This window comes from Bos indicus, chromosome 4 (assembly GCF_029378745.1).
Source record: "Bos indicus isolate NIAB-ARS_2022 breed Sahiwal x Tharparkar chromosome 4, NIAB-ARS_B.indTharparkar_mat_pri_1.0, whole genome shotgun sequence".
NCBI classification, from domain to species: domain Eukaryota; kingdom Metazoa; phylum Chordata; class Mammalia; order Artiodactyla; family Bovidae; genus Bos; species Bos indicus.
Genome location: NC_091763.1, coordinates 10,185,929 through 10,213,812, shown reverse-complemented (window position 1 = coordinate 10,213,812; position 27,884 = coordinate 10,185,929). Strand labels below are relative to the sequence as shown.

The following is a 27,884-nucleotide window of genomic DNA, read 5'->3' as shown; positions in this document are numbered from 1 at the left end:
GGATTCAGTTTGCTAATATTCTGTTGAGAATTTTTGCATCTGTGGTCAGCAGAGATACTGGCCTGTGCCTTTCTTTTCTGATGTATCTTTGTCTGGTTTTGGTATCAGGATGATGGTGGCTGTGTAGAATATCTTTTGGAGTGTACCCTCCTTCTCCGTCTTTTAGAAGAGTTTGAAAAGGCCCAGTATAAATTATTCTTGTATGTTTGTAGAATTCACCTGTGAAGCCAGCTGGTCCTGGACTTTGGTTTGTTCTTTCTTGTTCAGTTGCTAAGTCATGTCCGACTCTCTGTGACCCCATGGACTGCAGCTCACCAGGCTTCCCTGTCCCTCACCATCTCCCAGAGTTTGCCTAAGTTCATGTCCACTGAATCAGTGATGGCATCCAACCATCTCATCCTCTGTCACTTCCTTCTCCTCCTGTCTTCAGTCTTTCTCAGTATCAGAGTCTTTTCCAATGAGTCGGCTCTTCACATCAGGGGACCAGATGTGAAGAGAGCATCAGTGCTTTCAGTGAATATTCAGGGGTGATTTCCTTTAGGATGGACTGATTTGATCTTGCTGTCCAAGAGACTCTCAAGAGTCTGCTCTAGCACCACAGTTCAAAAGCCTCAATTCTTTGGTGCTCAGCCTTCTTTATGGTCCAACTCTCATATCCATAGGTCTTCCCTGATAGCTCAGTTGGTAAAGAATCTGCTTGCAATGCAGGAGACCCTGGTTCAATTCCTGGGTCAGGAAGATCCACTGGAGAAGGGATAGGGTACCCACTCCAGTATTCTTAGGCTTTCCTTGTGGCTCAGCTGGTAGAGTCATTGGGAAGACCCCCTGGAGAAGGGAAGGGCTACCCGTGCCAGTATTCTGGCCTGGAGAATTCCATGGACTGTACATAGTCCATGGAGTCTCAAAGAGTTGGACACAACTGAGCAACTTTCACTTTCACTTTTCTCATATCCATACATGACAATTGGAAAAACCATAGCGTTAGCTACATGGACCTTTGTTGGCAAAGTGCTATCTCTGCTTTTTAATATGCCATCTAGGTCTGTCATAGCTTTTGTTTGTAGGGAGGTTTATCACTACAGATTCTATTTCACTTTCAGTGATTGGTCTGTTCAACTGATCTATTTCTTGATTCAATTTCAGTGGGCTGTATGTTTCTAGAAAGTTGTCAATTTCTTCCAGGTTGTGAAATTTGTTGGCATATAATTTGTTTTTGTATTTTGGACATGTTGTGCAGCTTTCAGGATCTCAGTTCCCCAGCCAGGGATTGAACCTGGGCCATGGCAGTGAGGAGCTGCAAGTCCTAACCACCGGATCATCAGGGAGTTCCCCGCATTTAATTGTTCACAGTATTCTTTTATGGGTTTCTGTATTTCTGCAGGATTTGTTGATTTCTCCTTCTTCATTTCTTACTGTCTTTATATAGGTTCTTTCTCTTTTCTTAATGAGCCTGGTCAGAGGTTTGTCAATGTTGTTTACCCTTTCAAAGACCAAGCTCTTGGTTTTAATAATTTTTTTTCTATTTTTTTTTTAATCTTGATTTATGTCCTCCCTGCTCTTTATTACTTCCTTCCTTCTACTAACTTTAGGTTTTGTTTGTTCTTTTTCTAATTCTTTTATGTGGTAGATTAGGTTGTTTGAGATTCTTCTTGTTTTTTGAGGAAGACCTTTATTGTTATGAACTTCCCTCTAAGAACTGCCTTTGCTACCGGCCATAGATTTTGTATTGTGTTCTGACTGTACTTGTCTCAAGGCATTTTTTAACTTCCTTTTGATTTCCTCATTGGTTTTTTAGTAGCATGTTGTTTAGTCTCTACGTAATCTTTTCCTCATTCCTTATCCTGTGGTTGATTGGTAATTTTGTGCCATTGTGGTTGGAAAAGATGCCTAAAATACTTTCTATACTCTTGAATTTGTTGAGGTTAGTTTATGCCCTACTGTGTGGTCAGTCCTAGAAAATGTTCCATGTGCACTTGAAAAGAATGTATATTCTACTTTGCTGCTGCTGCTGCTAAGTCGCTTCAGTCGTGTCCGACTCTGTGCAACCCCAGAGACGGCAGCCCACTAGGCTCCCCCGTCCCTGGGATTCTCCAGGCAAGAACACTGGAGTGGGTTGCCATTTCCTTCTCCGATGCAGGAAAGTGAAAAGTGAAAGTGAAGTCGCTCAGTCGTGTCCTACTCGTAGCAACCCCATGGACTGCAGCCTACCAGGCTCCTTCGTCCATGGGATTTTCCAGGCAAGAGTACTGGAGTGGGGTGCCATTGCCTTCTCCGTATATTCTACTTTGGGGGCATGTGTAACTGTTCTGTTGGGTCATTTAGGATTCCTGTTGCCTTATTGATTTTTTGTCTAGATCTGTTCTTTGATGTGAGTGGGCTGTCAAAGTCTCCTGCTATTATTGTCTTGCTGTCAGTTTCTCCCTTTATGTCTGTTGTTGTTTAGTCACTAAGTCGTGTCCAACTCTTTCTGACCCGGTGGACTGTAGTCATCCAGGCTCCTTCTGTCCATGGGATTTCCCAGGCAGAATACTGGAGTGGGTTGCCATTTTCTTCTCCAGGGGATCTTCCCAACCTAAGGATTGAACCCACGTCTCCTGAATTAGAGGCAGATTCTTTATCACTGAACCACCAAGGAAGCCCTCATGTCTGTCAGTATGTGTTTTATATATTTGGGTGCTCCTGGATTAGGTGCATGTATGTGGACAAGTATAACATCTTCTCGTATTGCTCCCTCTACCATTATATGTTGTCCTTTATCTTTCTTTATGGCATTTGTTTTTAAGTCTGTTTTGTCTGATGTTAAGTATTGTAATTTCTGCTTTCCTTTTATTTCCAATACATGAGATATCTTTTTCTGTCCCCTCACTTCTAATCTGTGTCCTTTGCCATAAGGTGGGTCTCATATAGGCTGCATACTGTAGGGTCTTTTTTTTTTTTTAATCCAGTCTGCCACTCTGTCTTTTGATTGGAGCATTCAGTCCATTGACATTTAAGGTAATTATTGATACATATGTATGTATTGCCATATTAAACCTTGTTTTCCAGTTGATTCTTTGTTTTTCTTCCTCTTTCTTTTTGTGGTTTGATGGCTTACTTTATGCTTCTTTTTGGGTTTTGTGCCTTTATTTTATGTTTTTGATTTGTGACTGCCCTGTTTTTTAAGTATGTTAACCCTTTTGTATATCTGCTTGCTTTAAACTGATAGTCATATCTGCTCAAACATATTCTAAAAAAAAAAAGAATGTGCATTTTCTTACTGTCCTTCCCCACATTTTATGATTTTGATGTCCTTTTTTACATCTTCATGTTTATCTTTTTGCTGTTGCTTGTATTTATCATCACTTTCACAAATAGATTTTTTCCTTTTTTTTGGATATTTATACTAGCCAGCTTAAATGATTTACTTTCCAGTCATGATTTCTCCCTTTCTATATCTCCTTGCTTCTTTTCTATTTAGAGATCTTTTAATATTTCCATAGTTTTACTATTGGTGTATTCATTTAGTTTTTGCTTGCCTGAGAAATTCTGTATTTTTCTTCTTATTCTAAACAATAATCTTGCTGGATAGAATATTCTAGATTGCAGAATTTTCCCTTTCAAGACTTTGAATATATTTTGCTGCTCCCTTTTGGCCTGCAGTGTTTCTGCAGAGAAATCAGCTGATAGGCTTATGGGGGTTCCCTTGTAATTAACTCTTTGTTTTTGTCTTGCTGCCTTTAGAATCCTCTCTAACTCTTGCCATTTGTATTATAGTATGTCTCGGGGTAGGTCTGTTAGGATTCATATTGTTTAGGATCCTCTGCACTTCCTATATCTGGACATCTGTTTGGTTCTTTAGGTTTGGGAAGTTTTTAGTCGTAATTTCTTCAAATACACTTTCAATCCCCTTTTCTCTTCTCATGGAAAACATATTACACATAGATCAATATACTTTATATTATTATCCAGTGGGTCTCATATTGCTTTAATTTTTTTCATTTGGCTTTCTGTCTGCTATTTCGTGTAATTTCCTTTGTTCTGTCTTCCAGATCACTTATTCCTTCTTTTGCATTATTTATTCTGGTATTCATTACCTTAAGCTCAACTTTCGTCTTGGCAAATGAATTTTCTAACTTTTCTTGGCTCCTTATAGGCCCTAGTTCCTTTTTATAGCAGTTTGCATTTCTGATGATAGCCTTTCTTAATCCCCTTAGCATTTTCATTACCTCTCTTTGAAGTTGGTGTCTATTAGACTGACGAGGTCTGTTTCACTGTTCCTTTAGGGGAATTCTCTTGGGCTTTTAGTTGGGAGTAGTTCCTCTGCTGCTTCATTTTACTTATATTTCTCTTAGTCTGTGAGTTTAGGAGAAACAGTCATCTACTGTAGCCTTGGAGGACTGTTTATATGTGAGGGCGTCCCTGCATAGCTTGTGTGGATATAACACTTCTTTGAGGGTTGTTTTCGGTTTGAATGCTTGCTGTCTCTTTTCTCTGCATGTGCTGTCCATTATCCACTTGATAAGGGGTGTGCAGGTGCTTGGCCCACGCACAGTCCCAAAAAGGCAAGGGCAGCAGTCGGTGCTCAGTCATGGGACCCTTGGTGGTGGCAGTGCCTGCCGCCTGCTGTGGTCTGCAGCTGCCTCGAGTCTGAGGTGGTAGCGGCCGCTTGTGCCTACCCCGGAGCTCGTGTAGGTGGTGCCCTGTCATCTGAGAACACACAGAGGGAGAGGAGTTCTGTGGAGATCCTGCGCCTCTCCTTGCATGCCCCCTAACAATATCACCCTGCCTCTCTGGCGGGCCCAGGCTTATCCCCATATTCCCTTGATGGGGGCACGTGACATGCCAGTCCCCTTGGGCTGTCCATACTGCCAACCCCAGTCCTCTCCCCAGTTGTGCCTCTGAAGCCTGAGCCTCGGCCCCCACCTGCCTCCGTGGATGAGCATCTGAGACTGGGCAGGGCCTGGTGGCAGTACTGACCATCTGTGCGGGTCTGTCTCTACATTGCCCTCTGTAAACCAGTTGCTATGCTTTCTGAGACTCCAGAGCCCCTCTCCTCTGTCCGCACTGATCGCTCCGCCTGTGACAGGGCTTCCAAGCGAGGAGAAACCTTTCCCCTCTCTTAGCTCCTGTCCAAATTCCTTTCTCTCTGTCTCTTTTTTTCTTTGTTTTGTCCTTCACAGTTAAATGGAGATGTTTTGCCCCTTGGAAATCTAGGAAATGTTCTACCAATGTTCACTAGATGTTCTGTGAGAACAATTGCACATGCAGATGTATTTTTGATACATTTGTGGGAGAAGGGGAACTCCCCATCCTACTCTTCCTCCATCTCGATCTGATCCCCCAAAATATTGGTGTCTTTAGATTTCTCTTCTCTGAGTGGTGTTCTAAACCAAGTAGGTTTGCTTTATAAGAAAGAGTTGCGGTTTCCTTTCTAAACATGAAATAGACAAAATGTAAAGGGAACTGACCTTTTTGTTTATTTCTAGGAGCTGCATGCTGCTTCCCTTGAACAGCACCTTCTAGATCAGATTCGAATAGTTTTTCCAAAAGCCATTTTTCCGGTCTGGGTTGATCAGCAGACTTACATATTTATCCAGATTGGTAGGTGCTGTTGTAACACTTTCTGTCATACTCTTCACTGTCGCATTGACTCCAAAGCAGAGGTCAGTGCACACTAATGACCCTTGTTTTCTGTACAGCTGCACTGATACCAGATGCTCCTTATGGAAGGCTGGAAACCGACAGCAGACTCCTGATTCAGCCAAAGACCCGCCAAGCCAAAGAGAGTACATTTTCAGAAGCAGAGGATATACCTGGGAAATTTCATCATTATGGAAGAGACCAAAAAGGATTGACAAAAGAACTTCAAACCAAGCAACTTCAGTCAAATACTGTAGGAGTTGCTGGGTCTAAAGAAAGAGAATCAGAGGGTAGAATTGATTCATCATTTATCCCAAGCTTATGGACTATGATAGGAAGCATTTTCTCTTCTGGGTCTGAGAAGAAACGAGACACATCCTGGGGGTTAACTGAAGTCAATGCTTTCAAAAACATGCAGTCAGCAGTTGTTCCTCTGGACAATATTTTCAGAGTATGCAAATCCCAGCCTCCCAGCATGTGTAAGGCATCAGCAACTTCTGTGTTTCACAAACATTATGCCATTCATGTATTTCCATGGGACCAGGAATATTTTGATGTGGAGCCCAGCTTCACTGTGACCTATGGAAAGCTAGTGAAACTGCTTTCTCCAAAGCAACAGCAAAGTAGAACAAAGCAAAATGTCCTGTCACCTGAAAAAGAGAAGCAGATGTCAGAGCCTCTAGATCAAAAACAGGTTAGCCCAGACCATAGTCACAAAGCTGTCAAGGCCTGTGTGCTAAAGGTAGTCTGGAATGGACTTGAGGAACTGAAGAATGCCATTAAATACACCAAAAACTTAGACGTGCTTCATCTTGGGAAAGTCTGGGTTAGTATAAGTCTTTCTTTAAAAAATACTGTGTTAGTTGCTCAGTTGTGTCCGACTCTTTGCAACCCCATGGACTCTATATAGCTCGCCAGGCTCCGCTATCCATGGAATTCTCCAGGCAAGAATACTGGAGTGGGTAGTCATTCCTTCTCCAAGGGATCTTGCCAACCCAGGTATTGAACCTGGGTCTCCCACATTGCAGGCAGATTCTTTACTGTCTGAGCCACCAGGGAAGCCCCAAATTGTACTATAGTTCATTTACAATGTTGTTTGTTTCTGGTGTGTAGCAAATGGGTTAGTATAAATCTTAGAAAATAATTTTATGTTGCTTGAACTTGCCCAAATTTTGAACTAAAATATTATAATATTTTATGCACAAGTTGAAAACCAGTGTAATAAATACTATTTAAAGTCCCCCCTCCTCTAGTCTTCTCTGGTGGCTCAGATTGTAAAGAATCTGCCTGCAATGCAGGAGACCAGGGTTTAATCCCTAGTTTGGAAAGATCTGGAGAAGGAAATGGCAACCCACTCCAGTATTCTTGCCTGGAGAATCCCATGGACAGAGGAACCTGGCCGGCTACAGTCCATGGGGTCACAAAGACTCGAACACGACTGAGTGCCTAACGACAACAACAGTTCCCGTGGGGACACATTTCTGATTGCAGGGTAAAGTCCTTGTTTGGGTAAGGTTTGTGTGTGTTTCTGGCTAATAATAACTTGGACAGGTAAAGCTAAGATAGGTACAGGCCCAGAGAGGTCAAAATTACCTGCCTGGGGTAACAAGTCAGTAAGTAGAATAAGATTCAAACCCTGGCAGGCTGACTCTTGAGTTCATGCTTCAAATGGAGTGCCCTACGAAGCCTCACATCTTTAATGCCTGAAGATTTGCTTCCACCTTCTTGAAAGCAAAGGAATGTCTTGGTATGTACTGGGGGAAATGCCCAGTGTACGGAGAGACCCACGGCGTGAGATGACCGGGGTTCAGAGGCACCCGGAAAGCTCCTTGCCCTGCTGGTATTGTTCCTTTACTGTGATGGAGAGCGAGAGTAGTGCACCCAGCATTTCCCCTCCTCATCCCAACTTCAGATGCTAATTTTACAGGAAATGAGTCACCAGCCTCCTTTATTTTAACCTAATTTTGAAGGAAGATTATTGGAACAGGGAAGAACGATGGAAAGGAAAGGGAGTCTCCTTAGTAGGTTTCTTTTACTCTCACAGTTTGGACTGTGACCTTGAGGTCGGTGACTTACAGGTTGTGATCTCTTCAGCCTACATCATTCTTAAAGCTCCAACCGTGCCTCATATTTTCTGTTATCTCTAATCTCTTACTCAAGAAGGTCCCACTGCATCTTGAAAATCATATTGTCTGAACTTGTTAATGGACCTGTCTGTTTCTGATAATCGTTCTGCCATTAGGCAGGAAGCACTGTTATTTCCTTGATGTTGTATGGTGAGGATGGGGTGAAAAAGTGGTGACCAAGTCCTGGAGACCAGGAGAGACGGCGGTGAGGAGCCTGCAGTTGCCACTCTGTGGTCAGGCTGGGAGGGTGGCCAGTGAGAGGTGGCAGTTAGCTGCCACAAGGAACTCAGGCTGCCTTAACCTGAGAGACCAAAAGTGATCACCTTCTGAAGAGGACGTTAAAGAAACAACTGTAGGGAAAAATTGAAATGTTAGTATTAGTACCTGAATGCCCACCTATACTGTCAATCATGGCAGTATCTTATCATTCACCTGAGTTGATAGAAATTAATATCAGTATTTATGCTGTGGAATATTTCTTAATCAAGATTTTAACATTTATATTTTAAATTCACTTTTATATATTTCAGATTCCACATGACCTGAGAAAGAGACTAAATATAGAAATGCATGCAGTTGTCAGAATAACTCCAGTGGAAATTACCCCTAACATTCCGAGATCTCTAAAACTACAACCTACAGAAAACTTGGTGAGTTCACATTTATATGTTATATCACACTTATTTTACATGCATTGTAAAATTTCTAGCTGCTTTAGCTAAGTAATAAGAATGTACTCCTTTATTCTAGAAGGGCAAAGAAGTCTTATTGCCTTTTGGTTTTATTGTGATAAAATACATATAAGATAAAATGCTGTTTTAACTCTTTAAGTGTGCAATTTAGTGCCATTAAGTACATTTATAACATGAAACCATCACTATTTCTGAAACTTTCCCATGCCCTGAATAGAAACTTTGTGCCCATTAAGCAATCACTCCCCACCCTTTCCTCCCCCAATTCTCAACTGCGATCAGTCTCTGAATTTGCTTATTCTAGATCTTATATTAAGTGAAATCATACAATATTTGCCTTTTGTGTCTCTGTTATTTCATTTAATGTGTTGTCAGGGTTTATCCACACTATAGCATATATCAAACTTCATTCCTGCTTATGGCTGCATAGTATTCCATTGTATGTATATATACATGTTGTTTATTCATCTGTTGATGGACGCTGGGGTTATTTCTGCTGTTTTTTGTTTTTTTTTTAAACTTCTGATTAATGCTGCTGTGAATATTGATATACAAATATTTGAGTTTCAGCATCAGTCCTTTCAATGAATATTCAGGACTGATTTCCTTTAGGATTGACTAGTTTAATCTCCTGCGGTTCAAGGGACTCTCAAGCATCTTCTCCAGCACCACAGTTTGAAAGCATCAATTCTTTGGCATTCAGCCTTCTTTATGGTCTAATTTTCTCATCAGTACATGAGTAGTGCAAAGACCCTAGCTTTGACTATACGGACATTTGTCAGTGAAGTGATGTCTTTGCTTTTTAATACAACTGTAGGTTTGTCACAGCTTGCTGCCCAAGAAGCAAGCTTCTGATTTCATGGCTGCAGTCACTGTCCACAGTGATTTTGGAACAGAAGAAGAGAAACTGTCACTGCTTCTACTTTTTCCCCATCTGTTTGCCGTGAAGTGATGGGACCAAATGTCATGATGTTAGCTTTTTGAGTGCTGAGTTGTAAGCCATCTTTTTCACTCTCCTCTTTCACCTTCATCAAGAGGCTTTTTAGTTCCTCTTCACTTTGTGCCGTTAGGGTGGTGTCATCTGCATATCTGAGGTTGTTGATATTTCTCCCAGCAGTCTTGATTCCAGCTTGTAACTCATCCAGCCCAGTATTTTGCATAATGTACTCTGTATAAGTTAAATAGTATACAGCTTTGACGTACTCTTTTCTCAAGTTTGAACCAGTCTGTTGTTCCTTGTAAGGTTCTAACTATTGCTTCCTAACCCGCATACAGGTTTCTCAGGAGACAGGTAAGATGGTCTGGTATTCCCATCTCTAAGAATTTTCCAGTTTGTTGTGATCGGCTTTCCCATAGTCAGTGAAGCAGAAGTAGTTTTTTTTTGGAATTCCCTTCCTTTGTCTATGATCCAGGGAATGTTGTTCCTCTGCCTTTTCTTTCTTTCTTTTTTTTTTTAAATTTTATTTTATTTTTAAACTTTACAATATTGTATTGGTTTTGCCAAATATTGAAATGAATCCGCCACAGGTATACACATGTTCCCCATCCTGAACCCTCCTCCCTCCTCCCTCCCCAGACTATCCCTCTGGGTCGTCCCAGTGCACCAGCCCCAAGCATCCAGAATCGTGCATTGAACCTGGACTGGCGACTCGTTTCATATATGATATTATATGTATTTCAATGCCATTCTCCCAAATCATCCCACCCTCTCCCTCTCCCACAGAGTCCGAAAGACTGTTCTATACATCAGTGTCTCTTTTGCTGTCTCGTATACAGGGTTATTGTTACCATCTTTCTAAATTCCATATATATGCGTTAGTATACTGTATTGGTGTTTTTCTTTCTGGCTTACTTCACTCTGTATAGTAGGCTCCAGTTTCATCTACCTCATTAGAACTGATTCAAATGTATTCTTTTTAATGGCTGAGTAATACTCCATTGTGTATATGTACCACAGCTTTCTTATCCATTCATCTGCTGATGGACATCTAGGTTGCTTCCATGTCCTGGCTATTATAAACAGTGCTGCGATGAACATTGGGGTACACGTGTCTCTTTCAATTCTGGTTTCCTCAGTGTGTATGCCCAGCAGTGGGATTGCTGGGTTGTATGGCAGTTCTATTTCCAGTTTTTTAAGGAATCTCCACACTGTTCTCCATAGTGGCTGTACTAGTTTGCATTCCCACCAACAGTGTAAGAGGGTTCCCTTTCCTCTGCCTTTTCTAAGTCCAGCTTGTACACCTGGAAGGTCTTGGTTTTTAAGTATTGCTGAAGCCTAGCTTGAAGGATTTTTGAGTATGACCTTACTAGCATGAGAAATGAGTGCAAATGTGTGGTAGTTTTTACATTCTTTGGCACTGCCCTTCTTTGGGATTGGAATGAAAACGGACTTTTTCCAGTCCTGTGGCCACTGCTGGGTTTTCCAAATTTGCTGACATATTGAGTGGAGCACTTTTAACAGCATCATCTTTCAGGATTTGAAATAGCTCAGCTGGAATCCCATCACCTCCACTAGCTTCGTTGATAGTAATGCTTCCTAAGGCCCACTTAAGTTCACACTCCAGGAAGTCTGGCTCTTGCTGAGTGACAACACTGTCTTGGTTATCCAGGTCATTAAGAGCTTTTTGGTACAGTTCTGTGTGTTCTTGCCACCTCTCCTAAACCTCTGCTTGTTTTTTCAAGCTTCTGGTTCTTTGTTAAACATTTCTTGTGTCCTCTGTCTATGCCACCATTGTTTTGTTGAGATCTTGAGTCATCTTTACTCTAATTACGCTGAATTCTTTTCCAGGCAGATTGCCTGTCTCTACTTCACTTAGTTGTTCTTCTGGGGTTTTATCTGGTTTCTCAGCTGGGTCATACTTTCTAACTTTCTGTGTTAGTGGTCTCTGTTCCTCAGGCTACAGGCTTGTGGTTCGTCTTGCTTCTTCTGTCTCCCCCCTAGTTGGTGAGGTTGATCCGGGGGCGTGTGCAGGCCTCCTGTTGGGAGAGACTGCTGCCTGCCCCCCGGTGAGTGGGTCTGGGTCTTGTCTGTCTGTCGGCAGGGCTGTGTCAAAGGGTGTGTTTGGAGGCAGCTGTTGGCTCAGGGAGACCTTTGGGCAGCCTGTCTGTTCCTGAGCTGGGCTGTGCTCCCGCCCTGGTGGTGGTTCTGGGGCATCCCAGTGCTGGAGCCTGCAGGCTGTTGGGGAGGCCAGGCCTCCGGGAGAGCTCACGCCCGTGAACAGTGCCCGGAGCCCCTGCTGTCCTTGTCCTCACATCGAGCCCCAGCCAGTCCCCGCCTCCCCAGGGAGCCGCCCACAGCCTGCGGGCAGTTCCGCCCGGATTCCCGTGGCCTCACTGTCTAGCCCTGCATCGTAGTGCATGTGAAGCCTTGCTGAGCACTGGCTTGGAAGCTGCACTGGCCTTCACTGGCCAGAGACGCTGATGGCTCCTCCTCCCGGTGCCAGACCCCCGCCTGGGCTGCTGACACGGGGCCCAGAGCGCTCTCACTCCTGTGGCAGAACTTCTGCCATACTATGATTTTCCAGTGTGTGGGTCTCCCACCCCGCGGGTGTAGGATTGGATTATATCACAGAAGCACCCCTCCTGCTGTCTTATTGTGGCTTTTCTTTTCTTTGGATGTAGAATATCTTTTATGGTAGGTTCAGGGTTTTTTGTAGATGTTTATACAGCAGTTAGCTGTGATTTAGCTCTTTTCTTGAGAAGAGGTGAGCTGAGATCCTTTTGCTTGCCCTCTTATCTCTGTCTTGTCTCTCAGTATCTTTTTAAAAACCATGTGAAGGAAATTTAACATTGTCTTGATAACTCCAGGATTTTCAGAGTCAGATATTTTGCTGTCTATATTGCATTGATATTCTTAAGTAATCTTTAAACATATAGACCACAGTATAAAAGATTTGTAATGTGGAACTTTTATGGCTCTGACTTACAAAGTTCTGAGTTCTCTTTTTTTTTTAAGTTTATAGGAGCTCTGCTTTTAATGTGGTTATTGATCTTGATATTTTTTTTCAAAAACTAGGTCTTATGTACAAAAGTAATCAGCCACTGCTCATGAGTTTTGTGTTTTCCCTCTGGTATCAGCAATGGGGTATTCCCTTGCCTATCCCTAGTTGTGTGCTGTGGTGGGAGCTGTGTGACCTCGGCAGGTCTCTCTAGGCTGATTATATCATTTAGGACAGAAAGGTGTTTGATTCTAGAGGAACTATGAGTTGCTTTCTGATTCTAAAATTCTTGATTTTAAAAAGTTTTCATTTTCATGTTATGACTTTCTCTAGGTCTTTAATCCCATTTTCCAATAATATACAAAGAAGTAATTGACTTATTTCTGTGATTTTTAAGAGTGGGAAAGTGATGACTTTTCTTAGTTTAGCTTGCTTTTTTAGTAGTGAGTGTATTGTAAACCAAGCTTAATCAGTGGATCTAATGAATGAAGAGAGATAACAGATATGAGTTGTTATATATAAGCTGTTAGATAATAGATATGGGAGTTGCAAAATGGTAGAAGTTTATTTTCCTAGGCAGATAGAGTCCTTCACATACGAATTTTGGTTAGTTCTGTTTTGTATTTCAAGAAGCTGGTTTAAACTTAATAATATTAATCTAAAAGCTTCAGAAATTAGCAGTTTTTCTCAGAATTTCTTCATATCTTTTGAACAGTTTATTAACATTCTACTTGTTGAACGTATCAGCCATCATAGAAAAAAAAGAAAGTGAGACTAACACACAAAGAGTTTGTTTTTCTCTTGTGCAAAGAAGTTTGGAGGAGCTCACAGTGGTTAGACCACGTAAGCACGACGCAGGCCCCTTCGATCGTTCTCTCTGTCACCTTTAGCCTTTGTGTCCTCCTCTCAGATGCAGGGTGCTTACGGTGGTGATAGACGTCACATCTGCATCCTTTCAGCAGAAGGAAAGGCATCTTCTTCTTGCAGGGTTTCTCCACCGTTCAGTTGGGGAGAGAAGGCCTCCTCTTGGGTTGCTGATGGTAATTCGTTGGCCAGAGTGCAGCCACACACGTGCACACACAGCTCCAAGCTGGGAACAGAGGATCCCGCTCCCTGACTACAGAGTTTGCTTCACAGGAAGCAGGAGAGAATAGGGTTGGAATGGTTATCAAGTGAGCTGAATTATGCTCTGTGTATCACTGGGCATAGAAAACAGGAGCATTTAAAACTTTGCCATTTGTATGAGTTTTTCTTCAGGCCACACCATACTTATTGTACTGTAATGTCAAGTCCCAAACCTGTGCCTGTGACCATCGTTTTCCTGGCAAGATAAGGTATTAAAATAAGGATGTTAAGTTCAGGTAGTAGAATATCGCCACTGTTTGTTTCCTTTCCTCTGGCAGTCTGAAGACGTAAGTGAAGAAGACATAAAAACTGTGTTCTACTCATGGCTGCAGCAGTCTGCCACTACCGCAGTTCCTCTCATAGTATCAGAGGAGGAGTACATTAAACTGGAAATGAAAGATGGTAAGTATATTTTATTTGTTATTTTCATATTTTTCCTATTAAAGAAGTCGGACAATTTTTCATTGTTTTTCCATCTTGTGATAGGTATGAACAGGAAACCTAATAATGATAATTAAACAGTAGATTTTATGTATCAAAGAATCCTTTTATTTAAATGTAAATAAATTTAAATTTTAAATTATTTCATCTCAGCTTCAGTACTAACTACATTTATTACTTTCTTTTTAATAGGGGTGAAGGAGTTTTCTCTGAATATAGTTCATTCTTGGGAAAAGGAAAAAGAAAAAAATATTTTTCTATTGAGTACCAATCTGCTGCAGAAGATGACAATACAAGTAATTACGTACTACTGAATATTTAATGATAATATTTTCACATGTGATTGATTCTAAAGTATGAATTTACTTGTTAAGACCTTGCATCCTAAACTGTATTAGAAACTCAAATGATAAGAGTAAGGAATAACTTGATTTAAAATATTTTATTCTGTAATCTCTTTAACTTACTTAAACAAATGATTGATGTATCCTAAATTTAAAATGGATGCTTCAGCAAAACTGTTCCAGGAATAGAATTGATCGTGTTAACTGGCCAATGGATCATGATTTTAAACTCTTCTAGTATGGGAACAAATGAAAACTTAGCTGAGGGCGGGTAACTTTTTTTTTAACTTCATATTTTTATTTGCAATTTTGCTGCACAGCCCATATTATTTTGTCAATTCTTAAATTCTCAACTCTTCACAACTATTATCAGATTACTTTTCTTCCAGATATATGTTTAAAGTACTCTTTTTAGAACATTATGTTTTGGTTAGGATATTTACTGTCATTATAGAACTGAAGGTGAATTAAAGTCATTTAGAATTTCAGTGGTTTGAAACTAGATATTATTTCTTTACTTTGGTGAAATACAATTTAAGGAATACCATTCAGAGACTATACAGATGGAAGATTGTGAAAAGAATGCGACATAAATCAAAATTGCAAATAAAGATATATCTCTAAACTGTATGAAGAAGACATTCTTTACTGCTTGTTAAATATTTATATTCCTTAGACGAGTAAATTATTATTGTCAGGGCTGTTTTAAGTAATAATCTTGCATGCACAGTATATCTTTTCTCTCTGGTGTAACAGAATCAGCAATTCAGTTTCCTGGAACCCAAGAAAAGCAGGCAAAAGGTATTATTTTGACATGTAAAATTGATTTTTCCTTGCTACTATAGGTCCTTCTAGATCCTATGGTAAAAGAAGAAAACAGTGAGGAAATTGACTTTATTCTTCCTTTTTTAAAGCTGAACTGCTTGGGGTAAGAAGTTACGGCCAAACTGGCACGTTTAGACACATTTAACATTACCTGTCTTAGGGCTTTTATGTGTAAATATTAAATTAGATGTCAGTGTCGTTGACTAGTCTTACTAATGTAATGGTAGATAGTTTTTTCAAGGATTGTTTCTGTTTTCACACCTGGCTTAGTAATTTGCCTTCTCTTCTGAGATAAACTGAAAGTCTGAAACTTATTAGAAATTTTACTTTGAGATTTGATCTGTGAGAAGAGAGCCAACTAGATATGACCTGGATCATACATGCTTGAATAAAACAATAATTTTTTGAAATTAATAAATTCGCTTTGAAAGTTAAATCCAAAGACATTAGTTGAATGTTTAAAAATATTTCAAATTAAGTTATTCCTTCACTGTCTTATAGATGTACTGATTGATGGGAATTATTTGTGTTTTCTTTAACTTTTAAGACAAATTTGAAAAGAACCTCCTCAATTTCTTTAGCTCTTAATACAGTATAAGAATCTCACATAAACCGTTACTTCTTAGAATTTGTCACAGAGGCCTTTAATGGATGTAGTAGTAGTGATTTGATTTTCTGTAATAGTATAACCTAGAAAGGTTTTAGTTAAAGGATTAAACTACAGAGCAACAATAATCTGCTTTTTAAAGTAAATAATCTACTTTATAAAGTAAAAACTCTTCAGGTCAGACTAATTTTAATAATTTATGATATTTATTATCAGAAATAAACTGGCAGAATCAGGAAGTAGGTTGAAGTTCATGTTTGCGTAATCTTCAGATTGAAACTGGATTTCAAAGATGATGTTTAAGAGGAAATAAGTCTTCAGTTCTCCTAATACTTTAAAAGCACTCATGTATGATAATGTTGATTAACAAGCCAGAAATCATTTTGAGGGGGATATATGTGTATATTAAGACAAATCCCCTTAAGGATTCCTATTTGGACAGAATTTCTAGTTACTGCACATATATGAAAATAGTAAAATTAGTTTTAAAATCTGTGACTCAGATTTGGCATTAAATCATTTTACTTTCAAGTAAGGGAAAATTTCCAAGGTTTTACTCTTTTTATAAATCATTAGGCTACGAAGGAAAATTTCCAAATTGTTTATAGGTAGATTTTATCCTGTTTTAGCGTTTGATCATGCAATTTACATGTTTTGCAGAGGAGTGAATTCCTTAGGCGTCTCCTCCATGGAGCACATCACTCATAGCCTCCTGGGGCGCCCTTTGTCTCGGCAACTGGTGTCCCTTGTGGCAGGACTTAGAAATGGAGCCCTTCTACTCACAGGAGGAAAGGTATGTGGTTAAAATATGCTCATTTTCATTAATTAGCATGTTTTTTAACTTTAAAAAAAATTTAGAAATATGTATATGGCTGCACCTGGTCTTGGCTGCAGCATGTAGGGTCTTTTCGTTGTGCCATACAGCCTCCTAGTTGCAGCCTGTGGGATCTAGTTCCCTGACCAGGGATCAGACCTGGGCCCCCTGCATTGGGAATGCAGAGTCTTAGCCACTGGACCATCAGGGAAGTACCTGATTAGCCATTTTTAATTCCGCTCTCTTTGAGTTTTAATCATCTGTTATATAGGGTTGTTGATACGATAGATGGAAAGATTTACTCATTCACTAATATTTTTGAGCGCCTGCTATTAGATATTGAGAAAATAGTGTGGAATTGGGCGATGCTCTCCCTGCTGTTTTTCTATTTCAGTTGATATGATTGTTTGAATTTTCTTTTTTATGATGTTGGTAGGGTGTTAAATCGGGATTCCCTGGTGACTCAGTAGTAAAAAATCCACCTGTCAATGCAGGAGGCACAGGTTTGATCCCTGAGTTGTGAAGATCCCCTGGAGAAGGAAATGGCAACCGACTCCAGTATTCTTGCCTGGAAAATCTTGTGGACAGAGGAGCCTGGCAGGCTACAGCCCATGAGGTCGCAAAGGGTCAGACATGGCTTAGTGACTAAACAACAACAGAGCGTGTTAACGGGGCTGATTAATGTTGAAATGTTGAATCGGCCATGCAAATCTGTAATAAATCCCACCTAGTAGTGGTTTCTTATTCTTTTTGTACTTTGCTGAGTTCTGTTTGCTGATATTCTGTTAAGGATTTTTGCATGTAAATTCACGATCAATATTAGCCTGTAGTTCTGCCTTTGGTTTTGCTCTCAGAGTAACACTGGCCTCACAGAATGAGTTGAAAAGTGTTCCCTTCTGTTCTGTTTTTTGGAAGAGATTGTATAAAATTAATGTAAATTCTTTAAAATGTTTGGTAAAATCTCCACTGAAACCATCTGTGCCTAGAGATTTCTTTATATATTTTTTATAAATTCAAAGTCTTTAATCATCTGTTTCATTTTGGCTGGTGTTGGGTAGTTTGTAGTTTTTGAAGAATGTGTTTGTTTCTTCTAACTTGTCAAATTTGTGAGCATGAAGTTGCTTGTAGTATTCTCTAACTGTGGTCTTTTAAAAATTTTTTTATAGGAGTATAGTTGCTTTACTGGAGAAGGGAATGGCAACGCACTCCAGTGTTCTTGCCTGGAGAATCCCATGGACAGAGGAGCCTGGTGGGCTACAGTCCATGGGCTCGCAGAGTCGGCCACGACTGAGTGCCTGACACTATAATTGCTTGACAATGTTAGTTTCTGCTGTACAGCAGAGTGAATCAGCTATAGGTATACACTCGTGCCCTGTTCTTTAGATTGCCTTCCATTTGTGTGTGTCCCATTTAGGTCACCACGGAGCATTGAGTAGAGCTCCCTGAGCTCTACAGCAGTGTCCTTCTTAGTTATCTACTGTATACATAGTATCAATAGTATATGTATGTCAATCCCAATCTCCTAATTCATCCACCACCCCTTCTTTCCTCACTCGATGCCCATAGGTTTGTTCTCTATGTCTGTGTCTCTGTTTCTGCTTTGCAGATAAGATCATCTATACCATTTGTCTAGATTCCACATATATGCATTAATATGATATTTGTTCTCCTGACTTCACTCTGTAACAGTCTCTAAGTCCATTCACATCTCTACAAATGACCCAGTTTCATTCCTTTTTATGGCTGAGTAGTATTCCTCTGTGTGTGTGTGTGTGTGCGCGCGCACGTGCCACATCTTTTTTTTAACCCCAAGAAGCATTTTGTATTGGGGTATAGCCGATTAACAGTATTGTGACAGTTTCAGGTGAACAGTGGAGGCCTCAGCTGTACATGTGTCTGTTCTCTGCCAAGCTCCCCTCCCATTCGGGCTGCCACGTGACACTGAGCAGAGTTCCTTGTGGTGGACTGTAGTGTTTTGTTGATTATCCATTTTAAATATAGCAGTGTGTACATGACCTTCCCAGAGTCCTTAACTGTCCCCTCCCCCTGGCAACCATAAGTTCATTTTCTAAGGCGGTTCATTTTGTCAGTAAGTATATTTGTATCATTTCTTTTTAGATGCCATATACCAGGGATGTCATATGATATTTTTCCTTCTCTGTCTGACTGACTTCACTCTGTATGACAGTCTCTAGGTCCATTCACATCTCTACAGGTGACCCGATTTTATTTTTATGGCTGAGTGATATTCTGTTGTGTGTGTGTGTGTGTGTGTGCCACATCTTCTTTATGCATTCCTCTGATGGTCATTTAGCTTGCTTCCATGTGCTGGCTATTGTAAATGGTGCTGCAGTGAATACTGGGCTGCAAGTGTCTTTTTGAGTTATGTTTTTCTCTGGGTATATGCCTAGTAATGGGATTGCTGGGTCAGATGGTAGTTCTGTTTTTAGTTTTTTAAAGAACCTCCATACTGTTCTCCACAGTGGCTGTACCGGTGTATATTCCCTACAGCAGCACGTCTTACTGTGCTTTTCACGGATTGGAAATCTGTTATGTCCTGTTTCCTGATATTGGTAATTTGTGTCTTCTCTTGTTTTAATCTTTGTCAGTCTTACTAGAGGTCCCCTGCTCTTTGAAGGGCCTCACAGTTTTCTTCTTTACCAATGCAGTATTTTTTCCAGAGCTGCAGTGTGATTTTTGTGAGTCTTTGTGGGTTTTTGTGTTTTTTTTTTCCCAATTCAAAATCATAAGGCTTTTTTATTTCTATTCACTTTTAACTGCAGCATGATAACTTTTTTCCTCTTACTACCCCAGTTGCTTTCTTTTGATTTCTTACTTGAAATAGAGCAACTACTCCAGTAATCCAGGTTTCTACTTTAGTAAACTAGAAACAGAAGAACAAATTAAATCCAATGTAAGCAGAAGAAATACTATGAATTAGAGTAGAAGCTATTGAAGTGAAAACAGGAAACCAGTAGGGAAAATCAGTGTGAAACCAAAGGCTTTTTTTTTTTTTAAGATCAGTAAAAACTGATAAACCCTTAGGCAGGCTAAGAAAAAAAAAAAAAAGAGGATACAAATTACTAGTATAAGAAATGAAAAAGGGGGCATCAGTGTAGATCCCACAGACATTAAAGGGGTGATAAGGCTCTGTGCTGACCTAGTGGGGTATAATGGGCAGGCGGTGGGGGCGAGGCTCAAGAGGGAGGGAATAAGCATGTACTTAGTCTTGTAGGCAGAAACTAACACAACGTGGTAAAGCAGTTATCCTCCAATTAAAAATAAAATTTAAAAAGGCATAATAAAGTAGGAATCGTAATAAACAGCTTGTGCCCCTAAAAATTTTTAGCTCTATGCCTAAAAATTTGATAACCTAGATAAATAGACCAACTCCTTGAAAGACACAGGCTGCCAAAACTCACACAAGAATAATGACGATATGAAATGGCTTACATCTATTAAAGAAATTGAGTCTGTGATTAATATCGTTCTCAAACAGAAAGCACACACCCAGGTGGGTGCGCTGGGCACACACTACTAAACTCTCAAGGAAGAAGTTGTCCCGGTTGTCTGCAGTCTCTTCCAGGGGGTGGGAGCAGAGGAGAGTCTAGTCTATTCTGTGAGGCCAGCATCACCTAATACCAAAACAAGACAGGCATCACAAGAAAACTACCAACTAAGACCCATCATGAACACAGATGCAGAAATCCTTAACAAAATATTACCAAATGTGATCAACTAATGTATAAAAAGAATTATGTACCACAATCAAGTAGGGTTTATTCCAGATATGCAAGGCTGCTACAGTATAGCAGTTACTCTAAATGTTCCTAAATTACCTATGTCAAATTTCAAAATATATCATCATGGTAGAATATTATTTTAAAAAACAATGTCCTGTTGACTGAGAAATCAGACCTCCACCATGTGACTTAGGGGTAGCATGCTTAATGGAACTAGTGGAAGAACTGAATTTGAGTCCCACTACTCTTATGTAGTGGGACTCAAATTGGGCTTCCCTGGTGGCTCAGGCGGTAAAGCGTCTGCCTGCAATGTGGGAGACCTGGGTTTGATTCCTGGGTCGGGAAGATCCCCTGGAGAAGGAAATGGCAATCCACTTCAGCACTCTTGCCTGGAAAATCCCATGGACGGAGGAGCCTGATAGGCTACAGTCCACGGGGTTGCAAAGCGTCGGACATGACTGAGCGACTTCGCTTTCACTTTCACCCTTATGTACTTACTGGCAGTGACTTAAGGCAGTTTTTCAGTTTCTAGCCTCGCCTTTTAGGATTAATCTCACTTAAGAGAAATAATATATATGAAAGGGCTTTGTAAACGGAAAGGTACTAAAATGTGAATTACTTTGAGTGAGAGAAAAGGCCTTCTGACTAAACCAAAAGTATAGCAGGTGGGACACACAGTCCCGTACCCCTAATCTCTTTATTCTTTAGGGTCCGCTGACTTTAAAAATAAATGCAATTCTGTAAACTATAATGATGGTACTATTGTTGAATGCTTGCTAAATTTAAGACTTTACACAATAAGCTTGGCTAGTTTTCCTTCTCACAGTAATGAAAAGCAAAATATTAGAACTGGTGCAGGACTATTAAAAGCTAGGCAGGGACTTCCCTGGTTGTCCAGTGGATAAGACTCTGCACTCTTAATGCAGGGGGCCCAGATTCGATCCCTGGGCAGGGGACTCGATCCCACATGCCACAGCTAAGACCTGGCTGAGCCTAAATAAATAAATAAAATATATACGTTTAAAAAAAAGGCAAGTCAAAGCAACAATGGTAGTAGCCTAAGGGAGTAAGCCTATATTAAAAGAATTATAGAAACCTAAGTGTTTGATCTTCTAGGGGCCACTTACAGCAATGTTTAGCAAAATTTAAATGTGTATACCCTTTGATATAGTATTGCTGCTAAGTCACTTCAGTCGTGTCCGACTCTGTGCAACGCCATAGTTGGCAGTTCACCAGGCTCCCCCGTCCCTGGGATTCTCCAGGCAAGAACACTGGAGCGGGTTGCCATTTCCTTCTCCAATGCATTAAAGTGAAAAGTGAAAGCGAAGTCGCTCAGTCATGTCCAACTCTTAGCGACCCCATGGACTTCAGCCCACCAGGCTCCTCCATCCATGGGATTTTCCAGGCAAGAGTACTGGAGTGGGGTGCCATTGCCTTTAGCTCGTAGAAATTTATTCTGAAGGTGCAATCTGACAAATAAACATAACTCCATGGATATTTATTTTAGCTTTACTTATCATGGTTAAAAATCGGGAGTAACATAAATATACATCAGTTCACTTGAGTCGCTCAGTCGTATCTGACTCTTTGCGACCCCATGAACTGCAGCACGCCAGGCCTCCCTGTCTATCACCAACTCCCAGAGTCCACCCAAACCCATGTCCATTGAGTCGGTGATGCCATCCAACCATCTCATCCTCTGTCGTCCCCTTCTCCTCCTGCCCTCAATCGTTCCCAGCCTCAGGGTCTTTTCAAATGAGTCAGCTCTTCACATCAGGTGGCCAAAGTATTGGAGTTTCAGCTTCAACATCAGTCCCTCCAATGAACACCCAGGACTGATTTGCTTTAGGATGGACTGTTTGGATCTCCTTGCAGTCCAAGGGACTCTCAAGAGTCCAAAAGCATCAATTTTTCAGCACTCAGCTTTATTTACAGTCCAACTCTCACATCCATACATGACCACTGGAAAAACCATAGCCTTGACTAGATGGACCTTTGTTGGCAAAGTAACGTCTCTGTTTTTGAATATGCTATCTAGGTTGTCATAACTTTCCTTCCAAGGAGCAAGTGTCTTTTAATTTCATGGCTGCAGTCACCATCCGCAGTGATTTTGGAGCCCATAAAAATAAAGTCAGTCACTGTTTCTCCATCTGTCTGCCATGCAGTGATGGGACTAGATGCCATGATCTTAGTTTTCTGAATGTTTAGTTTTAAGCCAACTTTTTCACTCGCTTCTTTCACTTTCATCAAGAGGCTTTTTAGTTTTTCTTCACTTTCTGCCATAAGGGTGGTGTCATCTGCATATCTGAGGTTATTGATATTTCTCCCGGCAATCTGATTCCATCTTGATTCCAGCTTGTGCTTCCTCCAGCCTGGCATTTCTTGTGATGTACTCTGCATATAAGTTAAATAAGCAGGGTGACAATATACAGCCTTGACGTACTCCTTTCCCAATTTGGAGCCAGTCTGTTGTTCCATGTCCAGTTCTAATTGTTGCTTCCTGACCTGCATATAGGTTTCTCAAGAGGCAGGTCAGGTGGTCTGGTATTTCCATCTCTTTCAGAATTTTCCACAGTTTATTGTGCTCCACACAGTCAAAGGCTTTGGCATAGTCAGTAAAGCAGAAATAGATGGTTTTCTGGAACTCTCTTGCTTTTTCAATGATCCAGCAGATGTTGGCAATTTGATCTCTGGTTCCTCTGCCTTTTCTAAAACCAGCTTGAACATCTGAAAGTTCACAGTTCACATATTGCTGAAGCCTGGCTTGAAGAATTTTGAGCATTACTTTACTAGCGTGTGAGATGAGTGCAATTGTGCGGTAGTTTGAGCATTCTTTGGCATTGCCTTTCTTTGTGACTGGAATGAAAACTGACCTTTTCCAGTCCTGTGGCCACCGCTGAGTTTTCCAAATTTGCTGGCATATTGAGTGCAGCACTTTCACAGCATCATCTTTCAGGATTTGAAATAGCTCCACTGGAATTCCATCACCTCCACTAGCTTTGTTCGTAGTGATGCTTTCTAAGGCCCACTTGACTTCACATTCCAGGATGTCTGGCTGTAGGTGAGTGATCACACCATCATGATTATCTCGGTCATGAAGATCTTTTTTGTACAGTTCTTCTGTGTATTCTTGCCACCTCTTCTTAATATCTTCTGCTTCTGTTAGGTCCATACCATTTCTGTCCTTTTTCGAGCCCATCTTTGCATGAAATGTTCCCTTGGTATCTCTGATTTTCTTGAAGAGATCTCTAGTCTTTCCCATTCTGTTGTTTTCCTCTATTTCTTTGCATTGATCGCTGAAGAAGGCTTTCTTATCTCTCCTTGCTATTCTTTGGAACTCTGCATTCAAATGGGTATATCTTTCCTTTTCTCCTTTGCTTTTCACTTCTCTTCTCTTCACAGCTATTTGTAAGGCCTCCTCAGACAGCTGTTTTGCTTTTTTGCATTTCTTTTTCTTGGGAATGGTCTTGCTCCCTGTCTCCTGTACAATGTCACGAACCTCCATCCATAGTTCATCAGGCACTCTATCTATCAGATCTAGTCCCTTAAATCTGTTTCTCACTTCCACTGTATAGTCATAACTGTGGTGTTGGAGAAGACTCTTGAGAGTCCCTTGGACTGCAAGGAGATCCAACCAGTCCATTCTGAAGGAGATCAGCCTTGGGATTTCTTTGGAAGGGATGATGCTAAAGCTGAAACTCCAGTACTTTGGCCACCTCATGTGAAGAGTTGACTCATTGGAAAAGACTCTGATGCTGGGAGGGGTTGGGGGCAAGAGGAGAAGGGGACGACAGAGGATGAGATGGCTGGATGGCATCACTGACTCGATGGACGTGAGTCTCAGTGAACTCCGGGAGTTGGTGTTGGACAGGGAGGCCTGGCGTGCTGCAATTCATGGGGTCGCAAAGAGTCGGACATGACTGAGCGACTGATCTGATCTGATCTGTATAGTCATAAAGGATTTGATTTAGGTCATACCTGAATGGTCTAGTGGTTTTCCCCACTTTCTTCAATTTAAGTCTGAATTTGGCAATAAGGAGTTCATGATCTGAGCAACAGTCCGCTCCTGGTCTTGTTTTTGCTGACTGTATAGAGCTTCTCCATCTTTGGCTGCAAAGGATATAATCAGTCTGATTTCGGGATCGACCATCTGGTGATACCCATGTGTAGAGTCTTCTCCTGTGTTGTTAGAAGAGGGTGTTTGCTATGACCAGTGCACTCTCTGCAGAACTCTGTTAAATACACGTCAGGAAGGGTTTTGATAAGCACGTTATGGTTCAGTACATCCTCAGAGAGGCATTGTACTAGGGGCTGATGTACCTCTATGTCTGTTGATAAAGAGGACAGTGATTTGTTGTAAACCCTCAGGAATACTGTAATCCCAGCTTAATAAATTTGCATAAAATGTGTGTGGAGTATCTGGAAGGAAGATATGGCAAAACAGTGGTTAGTAATTTTGTGAGGTGGGGTGGTTTCAGATTTTTTTTTAACCTTTATCTCTAAGTATCTATAGTTATGTTGTATTTTTTGAATGTTATTTTTAAATTAGGTATGTGGATTTTCTTCTTTTTCCCCAGTTTTATTGAGATGTAATTTTTAGATAGCATTGTGTAGTATATACTTGATTGATCAGACTGAATGTTCGTGATTACCACAGTGACAGGCTGTTTCTGGGACTGAATACATTGAGAGTTCTTACGACACAATTACTTTCTAGGGAAGTGGAAAATCAACTTTAGCGAAGGCAATCTGTAAAGAAGCATTTGACATACTGGATGCCCATGTGGAAATAATTGACTGTAAAGCTTTACGAGGTATGAATATGGTAATATTCTACATATATGTCTTTTTTGGTAGAAAGAAATGTTACTATTTAATGCTGCTAATTAATAAATAGAAATAGCTAATCTTTATTTAATTTTTCTGTTTGTCATTTGGTAATTGAAATTACTTAGAAATTTTAGATCTTTGGCAGTCTGATGTTTTTAATAAAAATCTTAAAACTCCCCATATTTGCTGGAGGCTTTTTTTCCCCTAGTCAAAACTCTTTGTAGACAGTACTCCTAAAAAATGCCAATTTGCACAACTCTGAGAAAATTAGTATTTAGTATATATTCTAATTAAGTAGATTAGATTAGATTCAGTATATTAGATTCTGATTAGAACTCTAATCAGAAGTATAGATTACTTCTGAATTGCTTTGGGGAACTAGTCGGTTGACTGTTTCAGGGGAGGGAAAGTGGGCGGCTGTAGACAGCAGAGAGGAAATTTACAATTTACCATACACAGCTGACTCTTGAATAGCGCGTGTGTTAGGGGTACCAACCCTCCATGAAGCCAAAAATCTTCGTATGACTTATAGTCAGTCCTCTGAACACGTGGTTCCGCTGCGTCCACGAATTCAGCCAACCTTGAATGGTATAGTGTTGTAGTATTCCCTATTGGAAAAAATCCACACATGTATAAGTACACTTGCACAGTTCAAACCTATGTTGTTCAAGGGTCAGCTGTACACTTATACTTCTGAAAGTCTGTAATATATTATTATCCAATTGTTTAAGAATCAGAAAAATTTTACTGAGTAGTTAGTTCTTTCTCCCCTTGCGACCACTCCTACTAGTAGTAGTCTAGTCATTATATTCTGTTTACTAATCTAGTCTATAGTAAGAAACTAAAATAGCCTTTGAAAACGCATTACTTCATATTCTATAAAGGTGGTTTTTAGAAACCTTGTCCTTCTCTTAGAGTCTTGCTTGCAGCCTCATGTGAAAATTTTAAGTTTGAAGTAACAGGAACTCTTGACCTTTCTTATGAATTGGTATGTTCTCTATTCTTTGAAAATGAAAAGTTTGTAATTCACCATGAAGATGGAAGTCACATTAGTAATTTAAATACAGCAATTCTAGGATCTTGAGGCAGCTACATTTGTGTTTGCTTTTGTCTGATTCTTGACCCCTTATTTTCATTTATATTTTCCCACATCCCTGTTTTTATTTTACTGTTTTGTTATAAATAGGGATCTGAAATTCTCCATGGAATGAACAAACACATATGTATAGAAAGTATAGTAGCACAGTCTTTCAGTTTTATAAAATTCAGTATTTTACTGAGTCCTTTGAAGCTGTATTAATTAAACTGTGTTAATGACTAACAATTTTAGTGATTGGTATGTTAACAAAATACTGTATGGATTAGATTTGCATAGTCAGATCAATATTGAGCTTTTCTAATGCTTTCAAGGGCAGCCTGAACTTTCCCAGCCTTCAAATAACATTAAAACCATTTTATATCTTCCGTGTTAAGGAAAAAGGCTTGAAAACATACAGAAGACCCTAGCGGCAGCTTTCTCGGAGGCGCTGTGGCGGCAGCCTTCCGTTGTTCTGCTGGACGACCTGGACCTTGTCGTTGGGCGCTCTGCTCTCCCGGAACACGAGCACAGTCCGGAGGCCGTTCAGAGCCAGCGGCTCGCCCACGGTAATGCGCACGGCCGCTCTCTGGCTGCAGACCTTCTCCTTCATCAGTTAGCGTCTTTAGTGTTAGTGGTAAAGCTGTGCTGTTCGGAGAACAGGATATGTGCTGTGTAATGTGTTGCTTTTGAGGCCTCTGGGAGCACTGTATAATTGTGTAGGTATCCTGTATTAGCAAGATCCATAGAAGAGCAGTGTGAACATTCTCTAACCTCATTAGTCTTTGGGGCCGTATTCTCCTCTGGAGTGGGTTGCCATTCCCTTCTCCAGGGGATCTTCCCGACCCAGGGATTGAACCCAGGTCTCCCACATTGCAGGCAGATCCTTTGCCATCTAAGCCACCGAGGAAGTTCTCTCTTCTCCACTTATTAGAAATTGCTGAACTGTACAGCTTTACTCTTGCTCATTTGACAAATACTTCTTTATTGCTCGTGCACAGTCTGTAGTCTCAGAGTCTTGGAGAGGAAATAAAAGGAAACAGACAGTGTTAGTACAGAAGACTCATAGTTATGGTAGCTACCATGTGCTGACTGCAAGGGTTGCTTTGTATCCCCACGCAGATGCTCTCCTGGTTTTACAGGTGAGTAAGTGGAAATTCAAGGTGATGTAATTTGCCCAGGAAGACACAACTAGGAGATGGGTGGGTATGTTCTGCTGGAAGTGTGTGCAGGGTGCGATAGGAGCACATACACTAAACTGGAGGTGGTTGGGTAAGAAGTTATCAGGGAAGGTTTCTGAGAGTTGTTCATAACTAGGATGAGTTTTGATGGAGGAGTAGCAATTGGCACGGAGCAGCTTCAGGCTAATGAAGGCACGAAGGAAGTGTGATCCTCCGGCAAAGGTGCAGAAGTCCAAGAAATTCCAGTGGAGCTTGGGGTTCTAGGAGAGGATGGGATCAGGGCTTGGAGGGTTTGACAGCATTCATCTGCATCAGGGTTCTTAAGAGATGAATACAGAATGCAACCATAATGGCTGGATTACCATAAATTAGTGTTAAATTCACATTTGGAATCTTGTAGTGTCTGAAAGACTTGCTAGTCTCGTGTTGAATTTCTAGGTCAGGATCAGATATATGTTATTAATGCCTGTTTCATTTCTTACCTCATACCAAACCTTTCTTGAGCTAGGGTAGAAAGAGATTGT

The 27,884-nt window shown here is 40.6% G+C and overlaps 1 protein-coding gene and 1 non-coding gene across 3 annotated transcripts in view; one reads left to right on the top strand and one right to left on the bottom strand.

The window, feature by feature from the left end:
- Positions 1–27,884, top strand: part of PEX1 (peroxisomal biogenesis factor 1) — an 81,489-nt gene that overhangs the window by 16,311 nt on the left and 37,294 nt on the right. The window contains exons 4-12 of one of the 2 annotated variants that reach the window (XM_019959668.2): positions 5,466–5,580; positions 5,679–6,445; positions 8,276–8,395; positions 13,779–13,902; positions 14,134–14,237; positions 15,131–15,213; positions 16,378–16,510; positions 24,992–25,088; positions 26,578–26,748. In XM_019959668.2, the coding sequence (XP_019815227.2) occupies positions 5,466–5,580; positions 5,679–6,445; positions 8,276–8,395; positions 13,779–13,902; positions 14,134–14,237; positions 15,131–15,213; positions 16,378–16,510; positions 24,992–25,088; positions 26,578–26,748 (1,714 nt within the window). The remainder of the gene's footprint in view (positions 1–5,465; positions 5,581–5,678; positions 6,446–8,275; positions 8,396–13,778; positions 13,903–14,133; positions 14,238–15,130; positions 15,214–16,377; positions 16,511–24,991; positions 25,089–26,577; positions 26,749–27,884) is intronic. The other variant, XM_070787474.1, reaches the window with a different exon arrangement.
- Positions 16,670–16,742, bottom strand: TRNAG-CCC (transfer RNA glycine (anticodon CCC)). The gene has a single exon. It is a non-coding gene; the product is annotated as a tRNA-Gly (tRNA).